The 27011-nt window shown below is 46.2% G+C and overlaps 1 protein-coding gene and 1 long non-coding RNA gene across 6 annotated transcripts in view; one reads left to right on the forward strand and one right to left on the reverse strand.

Moving 5' to 3' along the window:
• CHN2 (chimerin 2) overlaps positions 1-2771 on the forward strand; it is a 286463-nt gene extending 283692 nt beyond the window's left edge. For all 3 annotated transcript variants that reach the window (XM_089316070.1, XM_070059690.2, XM_089316069.1), the window contains one exon: positions 1032-2771. In XM_089316070.1, the coding sequence (XP_089172196.1) occupies positions 1032-1203 (172 nt within the window). In that variant the 3' untranslated portion in view covers positions 1204-2771. The remainder of the gene's footprint in view (positions 1-1031) is intronic.
• LOC127492660 (uncharacterized) overlaps positions 1-27011 on the reverse strand; it is a 73975-nt gene that overhangs the window by 38471 nt on the left and 8493 nt on the right. Inside the window, exon 3 of one of the 3 annotated variants that reach the window (XR_016222992.1) lies at positions 20608-20626. The exons of the other annotated variants lie outside the window; for them this stretch is intronic. This is a non-coding gene — a long non-coding RNA (uncharacterized LOC127492660). Of the gene's footprint in view, positions 1-20607; positions 20627-27011 lie in introns of those variants that run through there. 3 annotated transcript variants of the gene reach the window in all.

Here is a 27011-nt window from a genome sequence, read left to right on the forward strand (position 1 = left end):
ACAAAGTACCACGCTCGGGAAAAATGCTGACACTTGCCAGCTGGATTTTCAGTGCCGATGACTGCATGTTTCCCGCGGTGGGCCTGCCGGCCGCCTTGCTGGGCCAGGTACAGCGCTTGAGTGCACAGGGAGAGCCGGAAGAATGCCCTCTGCTCAGCTCTGCAGTGTGAAAACAATGCAAACTGGGCTGACCTTCCCGAAGTAACATGGCACATCCGATCCTAATAAGCCGTAAGGAAACAGGGATGGTCTTCAGTGCAAAACCTCAATAGATTTTAATTATTTTTGTCTTCAGATATCTTACCCTCTTTCAGGGCTTACGAACTATCTAAAGTTCTCAAATTCCTGAAATCCAGGATCTAGGAGATGGCTCCACTAGGCAGCTATTAAACCAGTCTTAGAGTCCGAGTTGCATTCTTGAAGGCTCTGCTGATCTTATCTGGGTGTTGAAATGATGACTCTTCAATTTCAACAATAATTACTGCTCCAGACCTCATCCTGCGGGGACTGGAAGTGATGCCCAACTGCCTTCCAGCGTGGCCACCTGCCAGCCTTCCCCCGTCCCATGATGAGGGCCCGGCTCTTCCTACACTCCTGGCAGCCCATTCTGCCAGTAACCTTTCTCCCCTGGCACTGCTCCTGCTAGCACACAGGGAACCTGCCCTCAACGCCCACTGTCTAGAACACACAAGTGACAGGAGGAAAAACAGCTGGCCCCACCAGCCAGCAAATAATCTGCTGTCCCTTCAAACCGGTATCCCCCAAATGATAGCTCCATACTTATTACATATTTATTAAGAAGTTAAAAAAAATTGGGTCCACATTCCCTTCATGGGATTCCTGTGCCAGAAATTTAGAAAGAAAAACAGATCAGAAAACTACCTTTAGAAAGAGAGCCTTCTGCCATTCCGATCCCCACTTCGCTCGTGCAGTTTCCCAGGCAAAGATGTTCCCGGGTCTTAGGGACGTGCACAGCATCTCAGCGTGCGCGTGCACCCCCCTCACTCCCCCGTGTGTCTGCTGCTTCGCAGGGTCACCCTGAACGAGAAGGACAATTTCATGAACGCGGAAAACCTGGGGATCGTGTTCGGGCCCACGCTGATGAGGCCGCCCGAGGACAACACCCTCACCACCCTGCACGACATGCGGTACCAGAAGCTGATTGTGCAGATTTTGATAGAAAACGAAGATGTTCTGTTCTAAGCCATCAGGGACAGGAGCTCAAGGGGCCCCCGTCCCTTCTAAGTTGATTCAGCTAAAGGAATAAAAACATTTCTTGCACTTGATTTGTTTTTCAAACAAGTGACAGAATTTCCTGGGCCGCGGTGCACCGCGGAGTCGGGTGCTGTGTCTCATAGACGCGTCGTCTCCATGTGAGAACGAGGGTGAGGGTGGGAAGAGGCCCTCACCCTGGCTCTTTTGCCGTGCCTCGTGTGTATATCTGTTCTGCTGCAAGAGTGATTAATAAATCTTTCTTTAACTTATTAAAAAAAGGAAACAATGTAGACCTTGAAACTTCAGTCTTAGTAATAAAAGGGAATTTAATTCTTAAAGGTACTTGATACAGTTATACATTTTCCACTTTCAAAAAGAAGACAATGCTATATGTTAAATGTTAAATGAAACCTATATTGTAAAATGTATTTTTATTTTGGCTGCAAGAATGTTATTTTATTTTAGCAAATAGAACTCAATGCAGTGCATTGACGATTGCCCTGTGTTCCTTGTTCCCCGCGTCCTTGCTGTGATGATAAAGTTGGTCCCGAATGCAGTATTATCTTGACATACCTCTGTCCTGATTAGTGCTTCTCCGTAAAATTCCACCTGCCACATGTATCCTGCTTCTGATAGTTTTTGCTTCTGCTCTCCTGCAGTATGTGTTCATAGCCATTGTGGAATGGTCTGAAATAGCCTCAAATTTTCTTTCCATAAAACTCTGGTGAATTCCCAAAGTATGCTTGGATCCAGTCCTAGCCTCTCTGTGCCACCAGTGTGTGTCCCAGAACGTGCCGAACGTGGTCATTTTACAGATGGCGACTGGAGGAAGCGGGGCGTCTCTGGGCTGTGTAAAACTTGGCCCCTTTCTTCTTTCCTGTTTGGCCACGCCCCTTGAATGCATCCTTTAATGGAAGGTTGTATGTCTGTCACATGTCTGTATTGCTGAAAAGTCAATCTGCAGAACAATTTTTTCATTTTTGTTTTATAAACAAACCTATTTTTGAAAGAATGACAAAGACTGTTTGCTCCCCCTTGATAAAGCAGATGTGTATGGGTCATAATTTGATTACTGTAGTTCCATCTGACTGGTTGCATCGATCTTAGCGTGAGCCTTTTACCCCAAGATTTCTATATTTTGTAACATAGGTGAGATATTTAAAGACATCAAAAAGTGCAAATCTAGATTTTTTTCTTAATCCATCTGCCATGTCTTTTCCTCTGATTGACATGATCCCTGTAAGTACTCGCCCACTGCTGTCTGGAGTGATCAGGAGAGAGCCTCCATGTGTTCTCTGGGGCTGGAAGGAGCGCAGGACCCCTGGGGCCTACAGATGGGACCCCTGGCACACAGGGGTCAAGCGGCTCAGCCTGGTCCCTGCTGCTCTCGTCCCGCCCAGCTGTACAGATCGGTTTGTTGTAGCTTATGTACTTCTTGACACTGTCAGAAATTATCTGGAAATGGTTTTATTTTGTGAAGTGAACAATACTTTGTAATTTATGATGGTGTAAATGGAAGGAAAGACGTTACATGTATTAAATTCTGCTGTCTGTCACTGTGGAGTATGTACCGGGGAATCATGTCAGAGTGGCTGGGCGAGAGTCTTCAAGATGCTGTTCCCTGATAGAGCGAGCAGCTGACTTCCTGACATCACTAAAACAGAAAGCTCCCGCAGACATCCCCCGCAGCACCCCCCACCCCGCCCCGCCACTGCTATGAGGCCAACACGCCCATGCTCCACCCTTACTTTCTGTAAGGCTGATGGGTTGATGCCCCGAGAGAGAGGGAAAGAGCTTAGAGTGGATCAGACAGGGCTGGCTGTGGGAAAGCAGATCAGCAAGTTTGGAGCCAGGAGGCCCTGAGTTCAAATCCTTGATCTGTCAGAGTTTGCTCATCTGAAAAATTAAGGATACCATTCTAATTGTAATGTCTTTTTTTAAAAAAATGTGTTTTGTAATTGACCCATGGTTACTGTACATATTTATAAATACGGGGCACAGCTGGTTTTTCAATGCATGTATATGGTATATAATAACCAGAATAATTGCTTATCTAATCACCTCAGAGACACTGTGCTGGGAACATTCAAAATCCGCTCTGGCTATTTTGAAATAATTAATAGTTGTCAACCACTGTTACCCTGCTGTGCTACAGAATATGAGAAGTTGTTACTCCTACTCAAGCTGTACCCCTGTACCCCATCCTCCTTCCCCCACTTCTTCTCCAGCCCTCCCTCCCCATACCCTAGCCAGTCTCTGGCTTCTTAAATGAAATTATCAACCAAAGTTATCAGTAACCATTATTTCTCATTATTATCATTACTGCTCCAGGAGTGATGGAGAAGGGGAGAGGGCAGAATGTGGGAGCAGGGATGGATTCACCCAAGTCCAGGTCCAGGGACTACTAAGGGCTATAATGGGGCTGCATAATGCATAATGTGGTTCACCTGACTCCCTCTCTCAGCTGTGATTCCAACACATGATCCCTGGTGCCCTGCTCATCCACACCTGTCTCCCCTACCATCTGGCAGCCTGACCGGGCTCCCCTTCCCTGGCTTGAAACTCCTGCTGTTGGAGCAACTCTAGCAGCTGGACCACCCAGGAGGCAGCACTGTGTTAGAAAGCCACTGTTACACCAGCCATGGAGAGCTGGAGGAGGTGAGACAGGGCAAGGTAGGTGGGAGAAGACAGCCGTAAGGAGAAGCAAGACCCCTTTTCTTTCTCCCATCCACGTCAGTGGTGTTTTCTGGTGACTTGGTCTGGATAGCTTTGGGGGAGCTGGTGCAGCAGTCAAGGTTAACAGCCTATAGGAGCCAGGGATGAGGAAGATGAGGCCAAAGAGGGGTGGACACACACTGCACACTACACAGCTGATGCACTGCCTGGGCTGTCCTGACTCCAGCTGGGAACCCAACTCAGCTTACAAATGCCCAAACTCAGTCACAAATTTACATTTGTTATTTTCATTTGACAGAGAGAAAGGTCTTCCTTCCACTACTTCACCCCCCAGATGGCTGCTACGGCCAGAACTATGCCAATCAGGAGCCAGGTGCCACCTCCTGGTCTCCCAAGCGGGTGCAGGGACCCAAGCACTTGGGCCATCCTCCACTTCCTTCCCTGTGGGGAGCAACTCGGACTAGACTAAGTTACTGGAATTAAGACTTACTCTATGCATCTGCTCTCCCACAATATGGCGCTGGGAGAGGAGGAAACAGCTTCTACGCAGCTGCCTCCAGTTCAACCAATAAACTGCAGGACCTGCTCCTGATTGGAGGAGAGCAGCATACTCGGCGTGTGGGTAGCAGAGTTGGGATTGGTGGAAGAGGACTATAAAGGAGGAGAGAGACAACATGCACCAGGAACATCTAAGGGGAACATCCGAATAACATCTGAGCAGCCCCCGAGAGAGCCGGCCAGCGGTGTGCCGCTCCCCCGCGGAAGTGGGGAAAGTGGCAGGGGGGCCCGCCCCTCCACGGAGGTGGAGGGACGGCAGCCAACCTGGGAAGAACCAGCAGCAAACCCGGGAAGGGGCGAGCAGACAAAAGAACAGCGCAGGGTCCTGTGTCATTCCTCCGCAAAGAGGGGGAGCGACACTTCCCGGGCCACAGCAGAGAGCCGGACTGGAAGAGGAGCAACTGGGACTAGAACCTGGTGTCCATATGGGATGCCAGGCGGAGGATTAACCAAGTGAGCCACGGTGCCAGCCCCTGTTATTTTTAAAGTGCAACAGTTGGGGGCATAGCAGTTAAAGCTGCTGCCAGTGACACTGGCATCCCATATGGGGACCAGTTTGTCTCCTGGCTGCTCTGCTTCTGATCCAGCTCCCAGCTGATGACCTGGGAAAAGCAGCAGAAGATGGCCCAAAAGTTTGGGCCCCTGCACTCAGGTGGGAGACCTGGATGAAGCTCCTGGCTTCAGCCTGGTTCAGTTCTGACTATTGTGGCCATCTGGGAGGTGAACCAGCCTGGTGATATCTCTCTCTCTCTCTCTCTCTCTCCCCTTCCTTCTCGCCATGTTAACTCTTTCAGATAAATCAACAAATCTGCAAAAACAAAGTGCAACATTTGTTACTTCTCAACCAATTTTTATCAAGCATTTACTAATCTCCAGACACTGAATACTTCGAACTTGGAGACAAGGCAAACATTAACCTCACTGGAAGAATTAAAAGGTCCAGTCTGCCTGGAGAGAGGAAGCTAGTTAAGCATTTTGGTCTCTAGCATAAGGAAAATGGAGCTGCTAATCTTTTCTTTAATAAACTTCTAAGTGTTCAATGCCTTTCTATTTCCTTACCCAACTGCCCCTAATGCTAACATCCGGTATGACCACCATTTATCAAAACTCAAAAACTGACATTAGCACTTGATTTTTAACATCCCTTCTGCCACATGAGGACTTAACACAAAGGCCCTGTCTATGCAACAGGAAGCCCACACCAGACACCGAATCCGCCAGCACCTTGCACTTGGACATGCCAGCCTCCAGAACTGTGAGCGACAGATCTCTGTTGTTTATAAGCCACCCAGGCTATGGAAATTTATTGTAGCAGCCTGCAAGCACTGAGACAGCCAGTGTCACCTTTATTTTTTCCTAACTGAGCTGAGAACATTTTTTCACACTCAAGGGTCTCTCCTTCATTGTCTTCTGGCTGCTGTTGGTACAAAGTTCTAATCCAGTGCGTCACAAATCCTGCAGGTGTGTATACGCCTGTCTCCCACAAAAGGGGAAACCACTTGAGATCAGGCACCACGGTCCCAAGTGCACAGCTTCTGCTGCACGGGTCCCACGTGGTGCACTCCTCCTCGTCCCGCACGGCTCAGCTCCACAGCCCCATCCCTCTGGAGCCTTTCCCTGGCTCCTCGCGAGCTTCCCGCTGTGAGCAGGTGAAAGCATGGACAGTTCAGGGCACTAAAGAGTGTTGGTGGGGAGAGTAACGGGGATGAGATGAAATCGGCAGACTTGGGAGACAATAAGGGGTCTTGTGTGTCAAGCGGAAGGAACAGCTTAGAACAGAGTGACCTCGCCCTGTCAGTGGCAGGTAAAGGATGGGCCAAGGGGGCTCAGCCTGGAGACGGGCAGCTGCTCCGGAGGGAGGCTGCTGCAGGCAGTGACAGCCTGGCGCACTGCACAGCAGCAGGGATGGAGAAGACACTTGGAAGTTATTTAGGCGATGGTCACGACTTAATGATTTGATGCCAGGATTGAGAGGTGGGAGTCACAGATGCACCCCTATTTCTGGCTTTCGCGACAAAACAAATATTTAGGAAGATAGCGAGAACACAGGTAGGGAAGCAGGCTCAGCAGGGAGCAGGCACTGCTCCAGTCTGCGTGATGAGTTAGGGCTCTCATGGCTCACCCCGGGGGAAACATCTGGTTGCCACTGGGCCCGTGGTTTGCAAGCTCTGGAGAAAGAGCTGGTGGGGCCCAGTCAGAAAGCTTGGGCAGGTGAAGGAAAGAGCACAGCACTGCTGTGGCTTACACGACATTTGGTTCCCCAACACCTGTAGTTAGTTACTTTTAAAGACTTATTTCAAAGGCAGAGTTACAGAGAGAGAGAGAGTGGTCCTCCATCTGCTGGTTCACTCCCCAAATGGCCGCAATGGCTGAGCTGGGCAGATCCAAAGCTAGGAGCTTCTTCTGGGTCTCCCACGTGGGTGCATAGGCCCAAGCACTTGGGCCATCTTCTGCTTTCCCAGGCCATAGCAGAGAGCTGGATTGGAAGTGCAGCAGCCAGGACTTGAACCGGCACCCATGTGGGATGCCAGCACTGCAGGTGGTGGCTTTACCTGCTATGCCACAGCACCGGCCCCCACCTGTAGATATTTAAACCCCAAACTCATAAACTGATGGTACTAAGAAAGCTAAACTTAGTGATGCTGTTTAGTTGGCAAACCTGGGAAAGGTCCTCAGGTGACCAGGGACGTGCCCTCAGAAAGGGCTGCGCAATGAGGGCTGCTGCTGAAAGCTGAGAGGGGCCCAGCCTCGCAGCGTCCTCCCTCCACCTGAACTCCACCGCTGCCATCCTCACCAGAGGCCAAACCAGCCTCGGGATGGCACCTGCGGATCCTTGAGCTGAGTAAACCTCTGCCCTCTGTAAAGTTGGTTTTCTCAGGTGTTTCGTCCTAGCGATGGGAAGCCTGGCTCATACAGAACCCCGGGTGAGAACAAGGTCTTAGAGGCCAGCAGTGGGAGGGCTGTGCAGGAGGATCACAGGGCCCAGAGGAGGGGGTGGAGGGGAACCAGACACGTGACACAGCATGGGAGGACAGACTCTCAGGGGTACGGCAGGGGCCACTGGGGCAATGCTGAGTGCCCTCGGGATGTGGCAACCAGGAAGACGCTGGTGACACAGCAAGGAGATTCCAGGGGGCACAAGGCAGATTCTTGGACCTTAAAAAGTGGGGTGAAGAGAGAAGATAAAACTTGTAGTCAGGCTAGACCAAGAAAAACAGGTGAAACTTATAAACCTACTATGTAAGTCAATAGTTAGAAGCAAAAAGGATTCAATGTTGGCAAAAATATATAAAAATAATATAACCTTAGCATAAGCTCAAAACTCTGAAGGAGAGACTGCATTTTGGAGTAGCAGGTTAAGTCACCACTTTAAACACCAGCATCCCATACGGAGCTCAGGTTCAAGTCTCGGCTGCTTAGCTTCACCGCTAATGCGCCTGAGGAGGCAGTGGGAGACCGCCCAGGTACTTTGGACCCTGCCACCCATGTGGGAGACCAGAATGGAGTTCCTGGGTCCTGACTGCTGTGGCTGTTTGGGGAGTGAAGCAGCAGATGGAAGACCTCTCTCTCTCCCCTCTCTCCCCTCTCTCCCCTCCCCTCTCCCCTCTCCCCCCTACTTCCTATCCCTCTCCCTCTCCCTCTCCCTCTTCCTCTCCATCACTCTGGCTCTCAAATAAATAAATGCTTAAAAAAAATCCTGAAGAGGTAAGGCCAGTATTCCTGGCACACATTTTTGGTCACTCTAGTTACTAAGCATAATGTCAGCTTTTCCTATGTCCAGTTATATTAAGATGGGTAAAATCTTGATTTATTTTCTTTCTATAATCTGGAAATGGGTAAAATAACAGAATGCCTGCCCTCCTTCCTCCCAAGAGTTTTTTAAGGATCAACTGAGATCCTGAATGTACAAACGCAGTGCAAACTGTGCAGTAATGTACAAATGTCAATTACTATAGGCTGGTTCTCCCAGAATCAACCCCTGCTGTCGCTCCCCGTCTTCGTGGAGGAACGACACAGGACCCTGCGCTGTTCTTTTGTCTGCTCGGCCCTCCCCGGGTTTGCTGCTGGTTCTTCCCGGGTTGGCTACCGACCCTTCCACCTCCGTGAAAGGGCGGTTCCCCCTGCCACATTCCCCACTTCCGCGGGCGAGCGGCACACCGCCGGCCGGCTCTCTCGGGGGCTGCTCAGGTGTTCCCCTTAGATGTTCCCGGTGCATGTTGTCTCTCTCCTCCTTTATAGTCCTTCCACCAATCCCAACTCTGCTACCCACATGCCGAGTACGCTGCTCTCCTCCAATCAGGAGCAGGTCCTACAGTTTATTGGTTGAACTGGAGGCAGCTGTGTAGAAGCTGCTTCTCCCTTCTCAGCGCCATATTGTGGGAGAGCAGATGCATAGAATAAGTCTTAATTCCAGTAACTTAGTCTAGTCCGGGTTGCTCCCCACACCCTGCCTGCTGGGGCCTGCCAGGGTTAACCCGTTAACTGGCAGGTTTGGAGGATGTGAGGCTACAGGACTGGAATAGGGGACCCTGCCAGTGGCAGTTCAGGGCTTCAGGGCAAACATGCGCACACCACATCTCCCACGTCCAGGCAGACACAGGCCCAGTGGCAGGACAAACACAGACCTCCTTAGGGCAGGAATTCAGTGCCATGGACAGAGCCAATAACAAGCATGTGCGGAACAGGGCATTTAGCTTGGCCACTAAGACGGCCGTGCCCTACATCCCAGGTCAGAGTGCCTGGGTTCAAGTCCCAGCTCCATCTTCCTGATAATGCAGACCCTGGGAGGCAGCAGTGATGGCTCAAGGAACTGAGTCCCTGCCACCCACGTGGGAGCCCTGGATCGAGTTTCCAGCTCCCGGATCCAGCCAGGCCCAGCCATTGTGGCCATCTAGTAAGTGAACCAATGGATGGGAAGTATCTCCCTCTCCTTTCAGATAAACAAAATTAGTAAGTGTATATTATGGGCACACAGTCACACATACATGCACCCATGTCTACATGGGTGTAGACATGAAATAAGCCTGTGTTTGAGAGAGAAGGGCATGGATCTCTTTTCCAGAGAGTCACTCCATAAAACCTGTGAGGTCTTCAAGGCTCAACAGGTTCATAACTCCTGGATATGTCCCCACTTGCAACAATTGCAGTGTTGCAAGATTAGCACGATGCCAGTAATACTTGTAGATGATTTCTTGAGCCTGAATTAATGACTTCTAGTAATGGGACAACCATTTACCTATAAGATCTGCTTTCCTCTGATGTAAAGTTCTTTAAGAATAAGAACCCTTGTTATCTCAACAAGAAGTCCAAATTCAAGTCATCTCCAAGGTTATCTTTCCACCTCACCGTACTCAGCTTGCTGGTACTCCTCTCAAGCTGTGACTCATATGGTTACAAAGGTGGCTGTGGAGACAAGCAAAATGATGCCTTCTCTTGCACGACTCCCTTGTAATAATGGCCAGATTTGCAGGGCATGCTCCTGGCTAAGCCGGTCACCAGCAAAGACAATGAGGTCCCCAGCATGAGTTCAGCTCAGTGCTTCACAAAGTGTGATCCTCTGACCAACAACAGCACTACTAGGACTTGCAAAAAAAAAAAAAAAAGAAAAAAAAGAAAAAAAAGACAAATTCTCAGACCCAACTCTCTGAATCCAGACCTGGAACTCTACAATCCGGTTTTCTTTTCTTTTGACAGGCAGAGTGGACAGTGAGAGAGACAGACAGAGAGAAAGGTCTTCCTTTGCCGTTGGTTCACCCTCCAATGGCCACCGCGGCCGGCGCGCTGCGGCCAGCGAACTGCACTGATCCGATGGCAGGAGCCAGGTACTTATCCTGGTCTCCCATGGGGTGCAGGACCCAAGCACTTGGGCCATCCTCCACTGCACTCCCTGGCCACAGCAGAGAGTTGGCCTGGAAGAGGGGCAACCGGGACAGAATCCGGCGCCCTGACTGGGACTAGAACCCGGTGTGCCGTCGCCGCAAGGCGGAGGATTAGCCTAGTGAGCTGCGGCGCTGGCCCGTTTTTTATTTTTAAACAGTCCTCCAAGTCATTGGACTGCAGGAAAACATGACAAATGGTGATTCAGACGAATCAGGATGTATACTTGAGTTAGATGGATCTACCTTATCTAAGATACTTGGATACCTGGGGGGGGGGGGTGGGAAATCAGTGTTTATTAGCAAAGATGGGGACAATGGCTTTGCAGCATTGTGGAGGTTGTTCCAACCCTCAGGCCACATGCATGGAACCTTCCTCACTCACACACCCCTTCCTCTGTGACCAGGGTCTCCAGAGGGCTCACCCCCATGTGCCGACTGTGTCTCTCCTACAACATTACCTAGACTAGAACCTTTACAAAGGCAGAAATCAGTGGTCTCCTTTGCTCACCATGCTACCCCAGCTGTACCTAGCACACGTCCGTACCCCAAGATTCTCTGTGTTACAGCACAATCCTACGAACACTGCAATGTCCCGCTTTGGAACAGAGGAGCAGAGAACAGATTCTGGGGACAAGAGACTATGGAAATGCACATTAACTTCTCTCCATCATGTGGATCGGTGCCTGACATGTGAACCTTTTGTTATTGATGTTCTCTTTAAACTAGAACTCACCATAGTCTTCCGCCTTTTACCCAGTGGGCATGGCTAGGCATCAGAATTACTCAGTTTGAGGATACAGAGATCTGCGTCTGTAGCTCAACTGCAGGTGCAAAGATTACAGTGGCCTTATGGGGCCAGGAAGTAATGCAGAACAGACCTGCGCAGGTCAGGGGCTGGGTCCAGACATCCTGCTTCCATCACTGTCTAATAGCATGACTTACACAAAGTTACTTTTTAACTCAATTTCCTTGGCATTGAAATGAATGAATACCAGCTCCTATTCTGGCTAGTGTTGAGAGGATCTGTGGACAGCATTCAGCACAGTTCAGGGGACAGACTGAGCCAACGAAAGCTTTTCTAAAACAGCTCCAGGTGGGGGAAAGCACCTGTGAGAATCCTTAACCCACTAGGCTCTTCCCTTCACAGGTAGAAGACACTGCTTCTTGCTGCCTAGGAAACGCGCTAACAGGAATTTCAGCAGTTTACTAGCCAGTGAGCTTTGGAAGCCAAACCACACCTGTCCCATGCAGAGGGATAGGGTAGAAGGATGGCACGGCACCCCCACAGGAGCACTGGCTGCAGAGCCAGCAGACACGGCTCAGTCACAGATCAAGGCTATTAACATTTCTGAGCTTCGAGTTTCTCTCCTTTGAAACATGAACATTAATGCCTGCTGCCCCCTCGACACATCCACCTCCAGGATTTTCACTGAGGCCCTAAGGCACAGGGAAGCAGGTGCGGAGAGCTCTCACACACCCTCACCCCTGTCTGCTCGGGCTCCTCTGCCCATTCCCCCTCTACAATGAGCAAGTTTGCTGGGGCCCCCTCCAAGGCTGCTGCCTGCCCCACTCACTCCCTGGGCAATCACATCCATTCTGTCTTCGAATGCTATCTGTCAATAAATTACTCCTTAGATTCAGTAAGCTACTTAATGCCCTGTAACAAATCCTTTGTGCTTAAACCAGCTCATCTGTGCTCACAGCCAAGGGCCCTGATGCACACACCTGTCACTCTACCAGTCCGCTCTGTAAAATCTTCACATCTGCCGAATTTGCATCACAATAAAATAATTTTAAAATTAATAATAAATTAAAGGCCGTGATCCCATTCTCCTTTCTCCCCCCATTCCTTGGCCCTTTTTCTATCCTTACTACACACACTCAGTGTATGTATACACACACACACACACACACATATATATACACACACATACATATATGCACATATATGTATCACATTTTACGGAAATGTCATCCTAGTCTACATAATCATTCCACCGCCTATTTCTATGTTATGCTCTTGGAATACACCCATCTTGACACAGAGTTCTACTTCATCCATTTCAACTATTCTAAAGCATTCATCCATCCTTCCTGCTACCTGCAGATGCTTAGATTGCTTCTTGCTGTATTGCACCTCCATAAACATTTTCATTAAAGTCTTCATGCACTGCAGGTGGCATTGCAAGCGCAGAGGATGTACACGTCGGCTTTCCCCAGTGCTACCCAAAGTGACTGTACCAGTTTATACTCCCATTCTCAGGATCTGGAAGTTCCTGTTTCTTCATATCCTTACAAATACTGACATCACCAGACTTAAATATTTTTGCTAACCTGTTGGTAAATATGATCTTTTTCAGTGTGCATTTCCCTGATTTCCATTGAAATTTAGCATTTCTCTTTCTATATTTTTTTAAAGATTTATTTTATTTATTTGAAAGAGAGTTAAAGAGAGAAGTCGAGACAGAGAGAGAGGTCCTCCATCCACTGGTTCACTCCTCAGATGGCTGCAACAGCCGGAGCTCTGCCGATCCGAGGCCAAGAGCCAGGAGCTTCTTCCGGGCCTCCTACATGGGTGCAGCGGCCCAAGGACTTGGGTCATCCTCTACTGCTATCCCAGGGCATAGCAGAGAGCTGGATCGGAAGAGGAGCAAGCCAGGACTAGAACCGGTACCCATAAGGGATGACGGCACTTCAGGCCAGGGCTTTAACCTGCTGTGCCACAGTGCTGTCCCCCTTTTTTTTTACATATATTTACTAGTCATTAGTCACTGAAGTGTCTCTTCTAGGTGTCAGCCATTCATAACCTCCTCCACTTCTCAGTTGAGCTGTTTATTTACATCACCTGGTTTGTTGGAGTCTTTTATGAATTTAAAACTATTTCTAGAGCCGGCACTGTGGCATAGAAGGTTAAGCCTCCACCTGCAATGCCGGCATCCCATATGGGCACTGGTTTGAGTTCCGGCTGCTCTACTTCTGATCCAATTCCCTGCTAATGTACCTGGGAAAAGCAGAGGAAGACAGCTCACATACTTGGGCCCCTGCACTCATGTGGGAGACCCAGAAACAGCTCCTGGCTACTGGCTTTGGCCTGGCCCAGCCCTGGCTGCTGTGGCCATTTGGAGAGTAAATCAGTGGATGGGAGATGTTTCTGTCTGTCTGTCTCTCTCTCTTTCTGAAACTCTGCCTTGTAAATACATAAACAAATCCTTAAAAAGGAAAAAACTATTTAACAGTCACATGGCAATAAAATTGAAATCCATGCATTTGAAGGGTCTTCAAAAAGGTCATGGAAATGTGTATTTTGAAAAAGCTATGAATGAATTTCAAACTTTGCACCAAAATAAATTTACCTTTTAATTCCATTTTCCTTTAATTTTCACAGTACCTTCAAACATTAATTTTTTGTCTAAATCTTGAATAGATGCAGAGAAAACATTTGACAAAATGCAACACCCTTTCATGATGAAAACTCTAAGCAAATTGGGAATAGAAGGAACATTTCTCAATACAATCAAGGTGATTTATGACAAACCCATGACCAGCATCCTATCGAATGGGGGAAAGTTGGAAGAATCCCACTGAGGTCTGGAACCAAACAAGGATGCCCGCTCTTGCCACTGCTGTTCAATATAGTCCTGAAAGTTCTAGCCAGAGCCATTAGGCAAGAAAAAGAAATCAAAGGGATATAAATAAGAGGAAGTCAAACTATCCTTATTTGCAGATGACATGATTCTATAAAGAGGATCCAAAAGACTACACCAAGAAAACTATTGGAACTCATAGAAGAGTTTGGAAAAGTAGCAGGATATAAAACCAATACACAAAAATCAACAGCCTTTGTATATACAGAAAATGCCAGAGCTAAGAAAACTTCTAAGATCAATCCCATTCACAATAGCTACCAAAAAAATCAAATACCTTGAAATAAATTTAACCAAGGATGTCAAGGATCTCTATGATGAGAATTATAAAGCATTAAAGAAATAAAAGAAGATATAAAAAATGGAAAAATCTTCCATATTCGTGGATTGGAAGAATCAATATCATCAAAATGCCCATTTTTCTGAAAGCAGTTTACAGATTTAATGCAATACCAATCAAATTACCAATGACATTCTTCTCAGATATAGAAAAAATTATGCTTAAATTCATATGGAAATACAGGAGATCTCGAATAGCTAAAGCAATTTTATACAATCTTATACAACAAAAACAAAGCTGGAGACATCAAAATACCAGATTTCAAAACATACTACAGGGCAGTTATAATCAAAACAGCCTGGTACTGGTACAAAAACTGATGGAGAGACCAATGGAACATAATATAAATGCCAGAAATCAATCAAAACATCTACAACCAATTTATCTTTGACAAAGGAACTAAAATCAATCCCTGGAGCAAGGACAGTCTCTTCAACAAATGATGCTGGGAAAACTGGGGCTCCACATGCAGAAGTATGAAGCAAGACCCTTATCTTATACCTTTCACTAAAATCAACTCAAAATGGACTAAAGACCTGAATCTGTGACCCAATATCATTAAATTATTAGAAAACATTGGGGGAACCCTGCAAGACACTGGAATAGACAAAGAGTTCTTGGGAAAGACTTCAGAGGCACAGTCAATCAAAGCCGAAATCGACAAATGGGATTACATCGAATTGAGAAGCTTCTGCTCTGTAAAAGAAATAATCAGCAAAGTGAAGAGGCAACAGACAGAATGGGAGAAACTATTTGCAAACTATACAACTGATAAAGGATTAATAACCAGAATATATAAACAGATCAAGAAACTCAACCACCACAACAAAAAACAACCCACTGAAGAAATGGGAAAAGGACTTAAACAGACATTTTTCAAAAGAGGAAATCCAAATGGCCAACAGACACATGAAAAAATGCTCAGGATCAGTAGCCATCAGTGAAATGCAAATCAAAACCACAATGAAGTTTCACCTCACCCTAGTTAGAATGGCTTTCATACAGAAATCAACAAACTACAAGTTCTGGCAATGATGTGGGGAAAAAGGTACCCTAATCCACTGTTGGTGGGAATGTAAGATGATAAAGCCACTACAGAAGACAGTATGGAGATACCTCAGAAATATGAATAATGACCTACCATATGACCAGCCACCCCACTCCAGGGAATTTACCTAAGAGAAATGAAATCAGCATATTAAAGAGCTATCTTTACCTCCATGTTTATCACAGCTCAGTTCACAACAGCAAAGACTTGGAATCAATCCAAATCCCCATCAACTGAAGACTGGATAAAGAAATTATGGGATATTTACACCATGGAATACTACACAGCAGGAAAAAAGAAATCCAGTCATTTGCAAGAAAATTGATGAAATTGGAAAACATCATACCTAGTGAAATAAGCCAGTCCCAGAGAGACAAATACTATATGAATACTAAATGTCCTCCCTGACCTGTGATAATTAATAGAGCACATAAAAGATAACCTGTACAAGTAAAATTGATACTTTGAGAAGCAATTTCCTTGAACAGCCCTTGGCTTGACTGTTGAGAAACAGTTTTTCGTTTTTTCTTCTTTATCTTATTTTACTTATTTTTTCTTTCATACTAATCATTGAACTCTTACAGAGTTAATCATATATGTATAAAATTTTTGAAAATAGATCTTAGTAAAAAAATAAGAGAATAAGAGAGGGAAGAGAAGGTGGGGTTTGAGTGTGGGTGGGAGGAAAGACAGGGTGAAAAGTTTCACCATGATCCTAAAGTTGTAATTGTGAAATGTATGAAGTGTGTAACTGGAAAGCAGTATAGTTCTGCCTACAATCCTATAGACTTTAAGACTTATTTAAAGAGTTTCACAGAGAGAAAAGGAGAGAGAGAGAGGTCTCCCATCCACTGGTTCACTCCCCAACTGCTACAATGGCCAGAGCTGCACTGATCAGAAGCCAGGAGCTTATTCCGGGTCTGCCATGTGAGTGCAGGGCCCCAAGGACTTGGGCCATCTTCTACTGCTTTCCCAGGCCATAGCAGAGAGCTGGATTGGAAGTGGAGCAGCCAGGACTTGAACTGGCACCCATATGGGATGCCAGCACTGCAGGTGGCGGCTTTACCTACTATGCCACAGTGCTAGCCCCTGGAATTACTTCTAAGGGTACAGTTGAAAAACTTGTCATGGGACATCAAATCCCCTTGAGTGGTAAAAATATCATCGTAAGTGTTAAAGTGATCATAGAGGTAGGATCAAATGTTAAAGTAATCATATAAATATGACTAAGTGCTTGGTATTAATAATTGATAGAATTAAAAAGGAGTGAATACTCCAAAATGGAAAGCAGTTCACATAGTGGACTCATAGAATGACAATCACATTAACTAGCACTCTAACCTAAGAATCAGCCCTTCAGGCATTCTGGTCTGGCTGAAAAGCCCATGGGAACATTTCAGGTATAGAAAGCCAAAATGCTGTGGCAAAAAAATGTTCTACATGAAGGACCTCTGTGGGTGAGACCTCAATGGAAAGAAGTGACCACCAAAGAAGGGGGTCCTTTTCTCTGAAGGGAGGAGAGAAATTCTACTTTGCTTGTGGCCTTGTCTAAACACTGAAGCAGTTTGTGGATCCAAAAGGCTTCCATAGCTTAGGTAGCTCATGTCAAGAGCCTCGGGTGATCACTGACATCATACCTAAGAGTATTAATTATTAACAACAGGAGTCACTGTGCACTTACCTCCCATGCAGGACCTCTGTCCTCAAAGAGTATATTGAGACTTAATAGTAAAACTTGTTCTCAAAGAATTACTTTGTTTTAGTGTATTAAGTGGAGGATAGTTTAATGTATCATAAGTTCTAGTTATGTCTAAGAACTCACAAAAGATTTATCATTCTTGGGTTCTTCTTTAAAGAAAATTAAGTTTTGGGTCCCGTGTTGTGGTATAGCAGGGAAAGCTGCTGCCTGCAGTGCTGGCATTCCATGTGAGTGCCAACTTGAGTCCCAGATGCTCCACTTCCAATCCAGCTCTCTGCTATGGCCTGAGAAAGCAGCAGAGGATGGCCCAAGTCCTTGGGCCCCTGTACCTGTGTGGGAAGACTGAGAGGGAGCTCCTGGCTCCTGGCTTCAGATTGGTGCAGCTCTGCCCATTGTGGCCAACTGGGGAGTGAACCAGCAGATGGAAGACATCTCTCTCTCTCCCTCTCCTTCTCTGTGTAACTCTGACTTTCAAATAAATAACTATATCTTTAAAAAAAGATAATGAAGTTTCTAAAAAAAAAAAAAAAAGCAAAATATCTTTGAGATGCAATGACTTTGAACAGCCCTTATCTAGACAGTTGAGGAACAGTTTGTTTTCTTTCTCAAAGTGTTGAACTATACTTAGAATAGTTAATTTTCTGTGTATAAAATTAATTGAAAATAAAATGGAAGTAAAAAATACTGGGAACAGGAGAGGGAAGAGGAAGACGGGTGGGAGTATGGGTACGATGGGAATAATTACTATGTTCCTAACGTTGTATTTATGAAATGCATGCAAATAATTAAAAACCTTGATGAACACCCTCATTGATCTGATAGTTTGTCTAAAGGCCTTCTTGGATTTTCTCTTTCAGATAGCCTGCAAAGATGGACACTTTTGCCCCTTTCTTTCCAACCTTCATTCCCCTTATTTCTTCTTCTCATATTACTGCAGTGGCTTAGAATTCAAGGCGACAGCCATCATCCTCACCTTATTTCTGGTATTTCCATAAGAATAAAGTTTCACCATTAAATGTGATATTTCTTATAATTTCTACACTAGTGATTCTTAAATTTGGTGTGTCCCAGAATCACATGGAGGTCCAAAAAGAACCCCAGTGCTAGTTTTACTGGAAAAGGAAGGAGCCTTCTTCACCTTTGCATCTTTGTTTCTCAGGTGATAGTTATATCCACAAAGAATGAGAACAGCCTTTCTACACGAAAACCACTTCTGGGAAGAAAGCTCCCTTCCAGTCTCGGTGAGTTCATCTTTTTCAGAAATCATGTATGGATGGCTTTCTACTGAATGCCTTTTTCTAGAAACTCTTAAGATGATCTTTAGATCCTGTTTTCTGCTCTACTCCGTTGACGTAAAATCTGAAGTCCTTACAAGCCTGCATACATGACTCCTGGGTCTTCATCAACGCTCTCCCCTCTCCTCCACTCAGGCCCTCTGTTGTTCCTCAAACATACCAGGTCCTGTCCTGCCTTGGGAGGTTCTGTCCATGGCCCTTCCATCCGCCTGGAATGCTTTGCCCCCATTTATCCAGATGGTTCCATCTTTTCCCCCTCTCTGTTGAGCAATGGGCTTAAGCACACATCCCCCTGCTTCACCTGCAGCAGGGCAGACTTTAGGTTGGGAAGGTAAAAGCTGGCAGAGAGGCATCTCGGCAAAGGCCTAGAGACGTACCATGGAGGTGGGCTGCAGGACGTGGAACTACTCAGACTGTGCTCCTTCTCATGGGGCAAATGTGAGGGTGGGCACGTGTAAGAGAAAGAAAAATTTCAGATTCAGGTGTTAGGCATTCTAAGTTTGGTAATCAGATGTTTAGGGAAAGTTCTAGAAAAATACCAACTTGCCGGGCACTTGGAATTCTTGAGAGCTCCTAGTCCAGGTGGAACTTGCATTTCGGCACAGGTCCTCACCATGGGAGAGAGAACGAACCCTGGAGATAGCACCAATCTTTTTTTTTTTTTTTTTAAGATTTTATTTATTCGAAAGTCATAGTTACACAGAGAGAGAGAGAGATGTCTTCCATACACTGGCTCACTCCCCAGTTGGCCACAATGGCCAGAGCTGCACCAGTCTGAAGCCAGGAGCTTCTTCCGGGTCCCCCACGTGGATGCAGGGGCCCAAGAACTTGGGCCGTCTTCTACTGCTTTCCCAGGCCATAGCAGAGAGCTGGATTTGAAGTGGAGCAGTCGGGACTCGAACCAGTGCCCATACAGGATGCCGGCGCTTCAGGCCAGGGCATTAACCCACTGCGCCACAGCGCCAGCCCAGACAATCCTGTTTTTCATTCCACTAGTTGTTGTTTTTGCTTTTCAACTTTTCTTATTATTACCACAGGCAGAATTATAGAGGGGCAGAGGCAGAGAGAGAGAGAGAGATCTTCTATCCAGTGGTTCACTTTTCAAATGGTTGCAATGGCCAGGGCTAGGCCAGGCTGAAGCTAGGATCCTCTTCTGGGTCTACCACGTGGGTTCAGGGGCCCAAGCACTTTGGCCATCTTCCACTGCTTTCTCAGGTGCATTAGCAGGGAGCTGGATTGGAAGTGGAGCAGCTGGAACTTGAACTGGTGCCCACTAAGGACAACAGCATTACAGTCAATGGCTTTACCCACTATGCCACAGCACTGGCCCCTCAACTTCTTATATGGAAATAAGTTTACAAAATACTGAGTCTAAAATACCCTTCACTCTGCTTCCCCAGCAGTGACATTTAACCTGACTACAGTATGTTATGAAAAACAGGAAATGCGCCAGTTCCTAAGACTATATATCCTACTTGATTTTTCCGAATTTTAAACCTACATCTGTGTCTGTGTACACAGTTCCATGCAGCTTCATGAGATCAATAGGTTTACGCATTCACCACCACAATCATGATATTATCTGTCACTTGAAAAGCACTTCTTCTGCTATGCTTTTGTGTTCACGCCCACTCCCGACCACGCTCCCCGCTCTGTCCCCTAGCAACCACTAATATCTGTTCTCGGGATCCACAGTGTCATCATTTAGAAAATGTTATAGAAATGCAAGCACACAGTGCATAAGCTCTTTGGATTGGCTCTTTGACCCAGCACAGTTTTCTGGAGATTCATTCAAGCTGACAGGCACACTGAGAGTCTGTTCCTTTTTACTCATGAGAAGAATCCCACAGCCGGGCAGCACAGTTTGTTTTACCACTCGCTCACTCACGGACATCTGGATTGTTTCCAGTTTGGGGCTATTATGAATAAATCAGCCATGAACACTCAGTACAGGTTTGTATGTCAAGGAGGATTTTATTTGGGGGGAATCACTGCCCACCAATGCAACTGGGTCATATTTGCATGTTTAGTTTTTTTTTTTTTTTTAAGATTTATTTGAAAGAGTTACACAGAGGAGAGGCAGAGGCAGAGAGGCAGAGAGAGAGAGAGAGAGGTCTTGCATCCAGTGGTTTAGTCTCCAATTGGCCACAACAGCCAGAGCTGCACTGATCAGAAGCCAAGAGCCAAGAGCCTCTTCCAGGTCTCCCACGTGGGTGCAGGGGCCCATGGACTTGGGCCATCTTCTACTGCTTTCTCAGGCCATAGAAGACAGCTGGAGCGGAAGAGGAGCAACTGGGACTAGAACCTGCGCTCATATGGGATGCCGGCGCTTTGGGCCAGGGCGTCAACCTGCTGTGCCGCAGGCCAGCCCCTGCATGCTTAGTGTTTTATGAAACACTTTATGTTCCTACGAGCAGTATGTCAGTGATCGAGCCCTGCACAGTATCACCACGACTTGGGGTTGCTACTGTGTTTGGTCTGTCTCTGGCCTCCATTCTTCTCATGGACTGAAGTGTCTATTCTTTACTACACAGTCAATCTCACCATCAACTAAAGAGATTCCTCCCACTTTATCCTTTTCTTTCAAAACCACCATGGCTACTCTAGTTCCTTTGCTTATCCATGAACACAGTATGTCTCTCACTTACTTAGATCTTCTTGGTTTCTTTCGTGTTTTGTAATTTCCAACAGAATGGTCCTTTATATGTTTTATTACATTTACATCTAGTTGAGTCTCTTTCTGGTGAGGGTTGGAGAGGACCGATTGTAAACTGTGGTTTTTAACTTCTGTTTTCACGACTGTTCCTGGTGCACAGGAGTTTGAATGACTTTGTGTGTTGACCTTGTATCTTACAACCTCGCTGAGCTCACATACTATTTCTATGAGCATTTTTGTGAATTTTTTTTTTTTTTACTGTAGATAATGATGTCATCTGAAAATAGGGACAGGATTTATTCTTTTCAAACGTGTATGTCTTTCATTTCCTTTTCTTGTCCTATCACACAAGCTTGGAGTTCCAACATTTTGCTGTTAAGCGTGGTAAGATCAGGCATCCTGGCCTTGTTCTCAGTGCTGGGGGAACACGGTCACTATAAAGAAGGTTGGCTGCAGGTTTTTATAGCTGCTCTTCTGCAACTTGAGGAAATTCTCCTGGATTCCTCATTAGCTGAGGGTTTTGTAAAATCATGAATGGATATTGAAATTTGTCAAACGCTGTTTTCTGCTTCAGTTGAAATAACTGTGTGGGATTTTTTTTTCTTCTGTAGCCCATTGCACTGAACTGTACTGACAGACTCTCAAATACTGACTCAATGTAGTGTTCCTGGAACAAACCTCACATAGTGGTGACATGACTCTTCAGTCATGGCTGGGCTTGATTTCCTAACATTTTGCTGAAGTTTTTTTGTGTCCAAAAACAATATTGGTCTCTTTTCCTTCTTCATAGTGTCTTTGTTTGATTTTGGTATTGGGGTAACACTGACCTCATAAATGAATTGAGAATCGTTCCCCCTCCTATTTCTTGTTGAAATTGAATAGAACTTGTATAAATTATTTTTCAAATTTCTGATATAATTCAAAAGTGAAACGAAGTGTGGAGATGTTAGGGGGGATGTTAACTATGGACTCAATTGCTTTAACAGCTATATGAGAGGTCTTCAAAAAGTTCATGGACATGCATAGGGTCAAAGAACTGTGCCTGCGTTTCAAAATGCTTCTGTTCCCGAATAAACTTACCTTTAGAGTCCATTTTTCCAGGAATCTTTTGAAGTACATTCAATGTGTCTTTCATATTAGGTGAGTTCTAAGGTTTGTACTTTAAGGGATAGCTGCATTTCATCCAAGTTAACTGGATTTATGTAGATTCAGTTACACATAGTATACCCTTATTTATTACCTTAAGAGCCTCAAAAATCTAATTATACTCCTTATTTCATTTCTGATATAGGTAATTCCCTCTTTTTGTCTTTGTCCTAGAGGTTTACCTATTTCGTCAAAGACTCAGATTTCTGTTGAATTGCTTTTCTCTTTCGTCTTGTCTAGGAAGAATCAGAGGTCAGGCACTTGGTGTAAAGGCTTAGTTGCTGCTTGGGATGCCCACACACCATAGCAGAGTGCCTGGTTCAAGTCCTGGCTACTCTGCTTCTTATACAAGTTCCTGATAAACCAGACACTGGAAGGCAGCAGTTGATGGCTCAAATGCTCGCCTGTCCTGCTACCCACATGGGAGACACATATGGAGCTCCAGGTTCTGTGATCTGGCCCAGCCTTGTCCATTGCAGGGATCTGGGGAGTAGATGGAAAATCTCTGTATATCCATCTATCTGCCTGTCTGTCTCTCTCTCTGCCTTTCAAATAAAAAGGAAAATAAATATATAAAAATTTACAAAAGAAACAATTAGAAAATAGGGACAAAGATAAGAAAATTAAAAGAAAAACCAAAATATCACCTAACTTCAGGAAGAGACAAAAAGTCAGAAGATAAACAGCTATCTGCACACTGCAATGCTTTGCCTGAACGGTATTTGCATGGGTACAGCACTATAAACATGGAATGGATAAGTAAAGAAAGGCTGTAATATAATACGTATAATAAATTCTCTGGTGGGAACACGGGAGAAAGGAAGCTGAAAGATGAATCCCTAAACACCACAAGAGAAAAGTCTGCAGAATGTCTAACACTGATAAATCAAGAGAAACCATGAGGCACAGATTATTTAGACATAGGGAGATAGGACAATGCCAGAAATGAAAAGCCAACATGGTGAGCGCGGGGGGGGGGGGGGGGGGGGGACCAAGGGAAGGAATGGAGGAAGAAACCCCCACGATTCCCCATAATCCTTTAATAACACTCGACTTTAAACTTGCGGGCATCTATTTCTGTAATAAAAATGAACAGGTTTCTGGAGAAAGGCAACAGTGTCACACAGAGGCACAGGGCTTCCTTCTCCTGCCCGGTTTCCTCCTCTGCTGCAATCCAGCCACGCAGGTTCTGTACTAAGATTCCAGAGCTAATGGGGCGGCACATCTTCAACATATTCTCTGGCTTGTGCCCTGGCCGCAGTCTGGCAGTGACCCTCAGTCTAAGGATTTGTCTTGCAATTTGTTAATCCGTTTCTCGTGATGTTGCTTTCAGGCTTAACTGAGTGCCCTTCCTCCTTTAACTACAGGTAATGTAATTTGGGTGCTGGAAGGATAAATATCGTTCTTAAATCACATACAGAAAACTTCTGCTTCATTAGATTTAATCATTACGTATGTTCCTGAAAACAGATTCATGGCTAATGGTTATATATTAAATATTCTACAGTGAATGTTACTAGGATGTTCTTGGGGAGGGTGGCCAGGCGCTGGGCCCAATCAACATTCTTCTAAAAATTTAATTAAGTATTATTTGAAAGGCAGAGTGATACAAAAACAGAGATCCTTCATCCGCTGTTTCACTCCCTAACTGGCTGCAATGGCCAGGGTTGATCCAAGCTTGTCAGGAGCCTGGAGCTCCATCCAGGTCTCCCACATGGGTAGTAGGGGCCCAAGTACTTGGGCCATCTTCTGTTACTTCCCCAGGTGCATTAGCAGGGAGCTGGATTGGAAACAGAGCAGCAGGGACTCAAAGCAGCATTCCCACAGGGGATAGTGATGTTGCAGGCAGCAGTTCAGCTCACTGTCACAGTGTCTGCCCCTCAAACAACAACAACAGTGTTCTTTAAGACTCTACCAGGGCAGGCCGGCACCGCGGCTCACTAGGCTAATCCTCCACCTTGCGGCGCCGGCACACCGGGTTCTAGTCGGGGTGCCAGATTCTGCCCGGTTGCCCCTCTTCCAGGCCAGCTCTCTGCTGTGGCCAGGGAGTGCAGTGGAGGATGGCCCAAGTCCTTGGGCCCTGCACCCGCATAGGAGACCAGGATAAGTACCTGGCTCCTGGTGCAGCACGCTGGCCGCGGTGGCCATTGGAGAGTGAACCAATGGCAAAAGGAAGACCTTTCTCTCTGTCTCTCTCTCTCACTATCCACTCTGCCTGTCAAAAAAAAAAAATAAATAAAAGACTCTACCAGGGGCCGGTGCTGTGGCATGGTGATGCTGACATCCCACATGGGTACCAGATAGAATCCCAGCTGCCCCTTGCTAATGTGCCTGAAAAAGCAACAGAAGATGGCCCAAGTCCTTGGGCCCCTGCACCCATGTGGGAGACCTACAAGAACCTCCTGGTTCCTGGCTTTGGTCTGAAACAGCCTTGGCCTTTGTGGCCATTTGGGAAATGAACCAGAGAATGAAAGATCTGTGTCTGTAAACTCTGCCTTTCAAATAAATAAATCAAAAAAAAAAAAAAAAAAAAAAAAAAAAAAAAAAAAAAGAGACTGTCTACCATTGCTTTCCCAAAACATGTGACATTGACTGATTTATACTGTTCATATAATTGTCCTGTACAGCCAGTGAAAGAAATTAGCCAAAGGGAAATGAGCCTGTTCTGTGGCAGCCACTAATGAATGGATCATCTACTTGGACCCTGGTGGGCACCCAGGAAGTAGAATTACCCCCACTTCACAGACAAGGAGCCCAGAGCCCAGATACTCAGTCACTTCCCTAAGTTACACAGTGGTAATTCAACCCAACCCTCATGGCTCTCCCACAGCGCCCAGAGGGAGGCTGAGCTGTGTTCTCAGTGCTTGGTTTACCATGCAAGCAGCCACAAACGACTCAACATTGTTTTAAGTGGGGAAACCTAGAAGCGATGATGTAATTAGGGTTTTTCAAGTAGGACTGCTAGCTTTGTTGATGAAACAATCTTGATATCAACAAGTGTTTACCGATCTAATGATTAACTCTGTGCAATAGGAGATTCATGTCGTCCCACGAGGACGCTGTGTTAGTGACACAGTAGCTCCACCTCTTAAGGTCCTGTGACCTGGAGCAAATTCTCCAGCTTTCTAATGGAAGAAATGACCAGCATGACCAGCAGGTTCTATCGTTCTCGTGGCTCTGGCCGTGAAAAGTGACAAGACCACAGAAAGCAGGCAAACTCAGCTGTGCTATATTGTAACGGAAGCAGCTCCTCTCACTGTGCAAGGAAGCTCCATCATGTGTGTAACAGGGGCAAGGCTGGGACAGCTGCCCATGCTGGCTCCGAGTAGGGCCAGCCTCCCCGAGCCGGGCGAGCCCAGCCTGTGACCCAGGAAAGCAACTATATGTTAAGTGTTGCCAACTGTGTGCGCTTCATGTTGGCCTTGACACAGGTGAGGAAGCCGAGATTCACTTCCTGCATCAGATCAGATACCCACCTCCCACCTGCGCACAGGATGCTTCTATGAGGGCTGACACGTTGACAAGCCACAAAAGACAAACTACAGCCTGACAAACGGGGCAAGACCAAGCCAGCACTTGGAAAACTAACCGCAGCCGAGAGCAGGCCACCTTAATCTAAAGGAGCGAGGCTACCCCAGGCCTGACCTGGAATCAGGTGACCAGCGAGAGAGCAGTGCTGCCGAAGGTGACGAGTGACCAGCGAATAATGAAGTCGAACTGTTTCCTGATGGAGTCCAGCTGCCCTGCGGAGACCTGTTCCAGGGTTTTGGCTTCTCTCCATCACTCATTCATTCCTTAAGTACAATACTGAACACATCTCTGCAGCCACCCTCCAGCACCACAGCACGCCTCCCCACCTGCATCCCACCTTCACTCCTTCTCCTTCCAAGGGCATCACAAAAGCAGAGCGTCCTGCCAATTTTCTGAACACAGAAGCAAAAACTTCTCAGATGCTTCGGTCTACCTCCATACTCCCACGGCACAAGTAAAGAAAATCAAGCTCTCATTATGCGCGACAATGCTGAGTTGTATTTCACTGCCACTCTTACTACATTTCTTCTTACAAGTCTGTCATAGGATAACCAATGGAGCACTCATGTTTATGCATTCAATGGAAACTCACTCAGCAGCCCTGAGAAGTGTTACAGCTGGCACCAGGCCAGCAGCCAGGATTCGACAGTGACCTGTCTGAACGCTGGTGGAGACACACATAGCACTGTGGTGTGTGTGTTAGGCTCCTGAACCCCCAGGCCAGCCTCCCTGGTCAAAGGCTGCCTCTGATACTTCAGCTCCTAGTGGCTCATTTGCCTCATCTATAATAATGACCCTGTGTATTTCATAGGCTTTTGGAAGGGTTTAATGTGTTAATATTTATATCATACATACATAGTGTTTATATGGAACCACACCTGATACATACAAAGTATCATATAAATGATCATTAAATGAGACTCATTTTCTAGTGAGAGATTAAGATAATAGATAAACAAGAAAATTATAGGGACTAGGGCTGTGACATAGTAAGCTAATCCTCTGCCTGCAGCTCCGGCCTCCCATATGGGCGCCAGTTCATGGCCCACCAGCTCCTCTTCCAATCCAGCTCTCTGCTCGCTGCGTGGGAGGGCAGTGGAAGATGGCCCAAGCACTTGGGCCCCTGCACCCACCTAGGAGACCTGGAAGAGGCTCCTGGCTTCGGATAGGCCTGGCCCCAGCCATTCTGGCCATTTAGGGAACGAACCAGCAGATAGAAGACTTTTCTATCTCTGTAACTTTACTTCAGATAAATAAAAACCTTTAAAAAAAATTATAATGTAAGTCAAGAGGAGAAACCTAAGCAAACCATTTACAATCTAAC

The sequence above is a fragment of the Oryctolagus cuniculus genome, chromosome 16 (genome assembly GCF_051225735.1).
Source record: "Oryctolagus cuniculus isolate XC-2025 breed Fujian yellow rabbit chromosome 16, ASM5122573v1, whole genome shotgun sequence".
NCBI lineage: Eukaryota > Metazoa > Chordata > Mammalia > Lagomorpha > Leporidae > Oryctolagus > Oryctolagus cuniculus.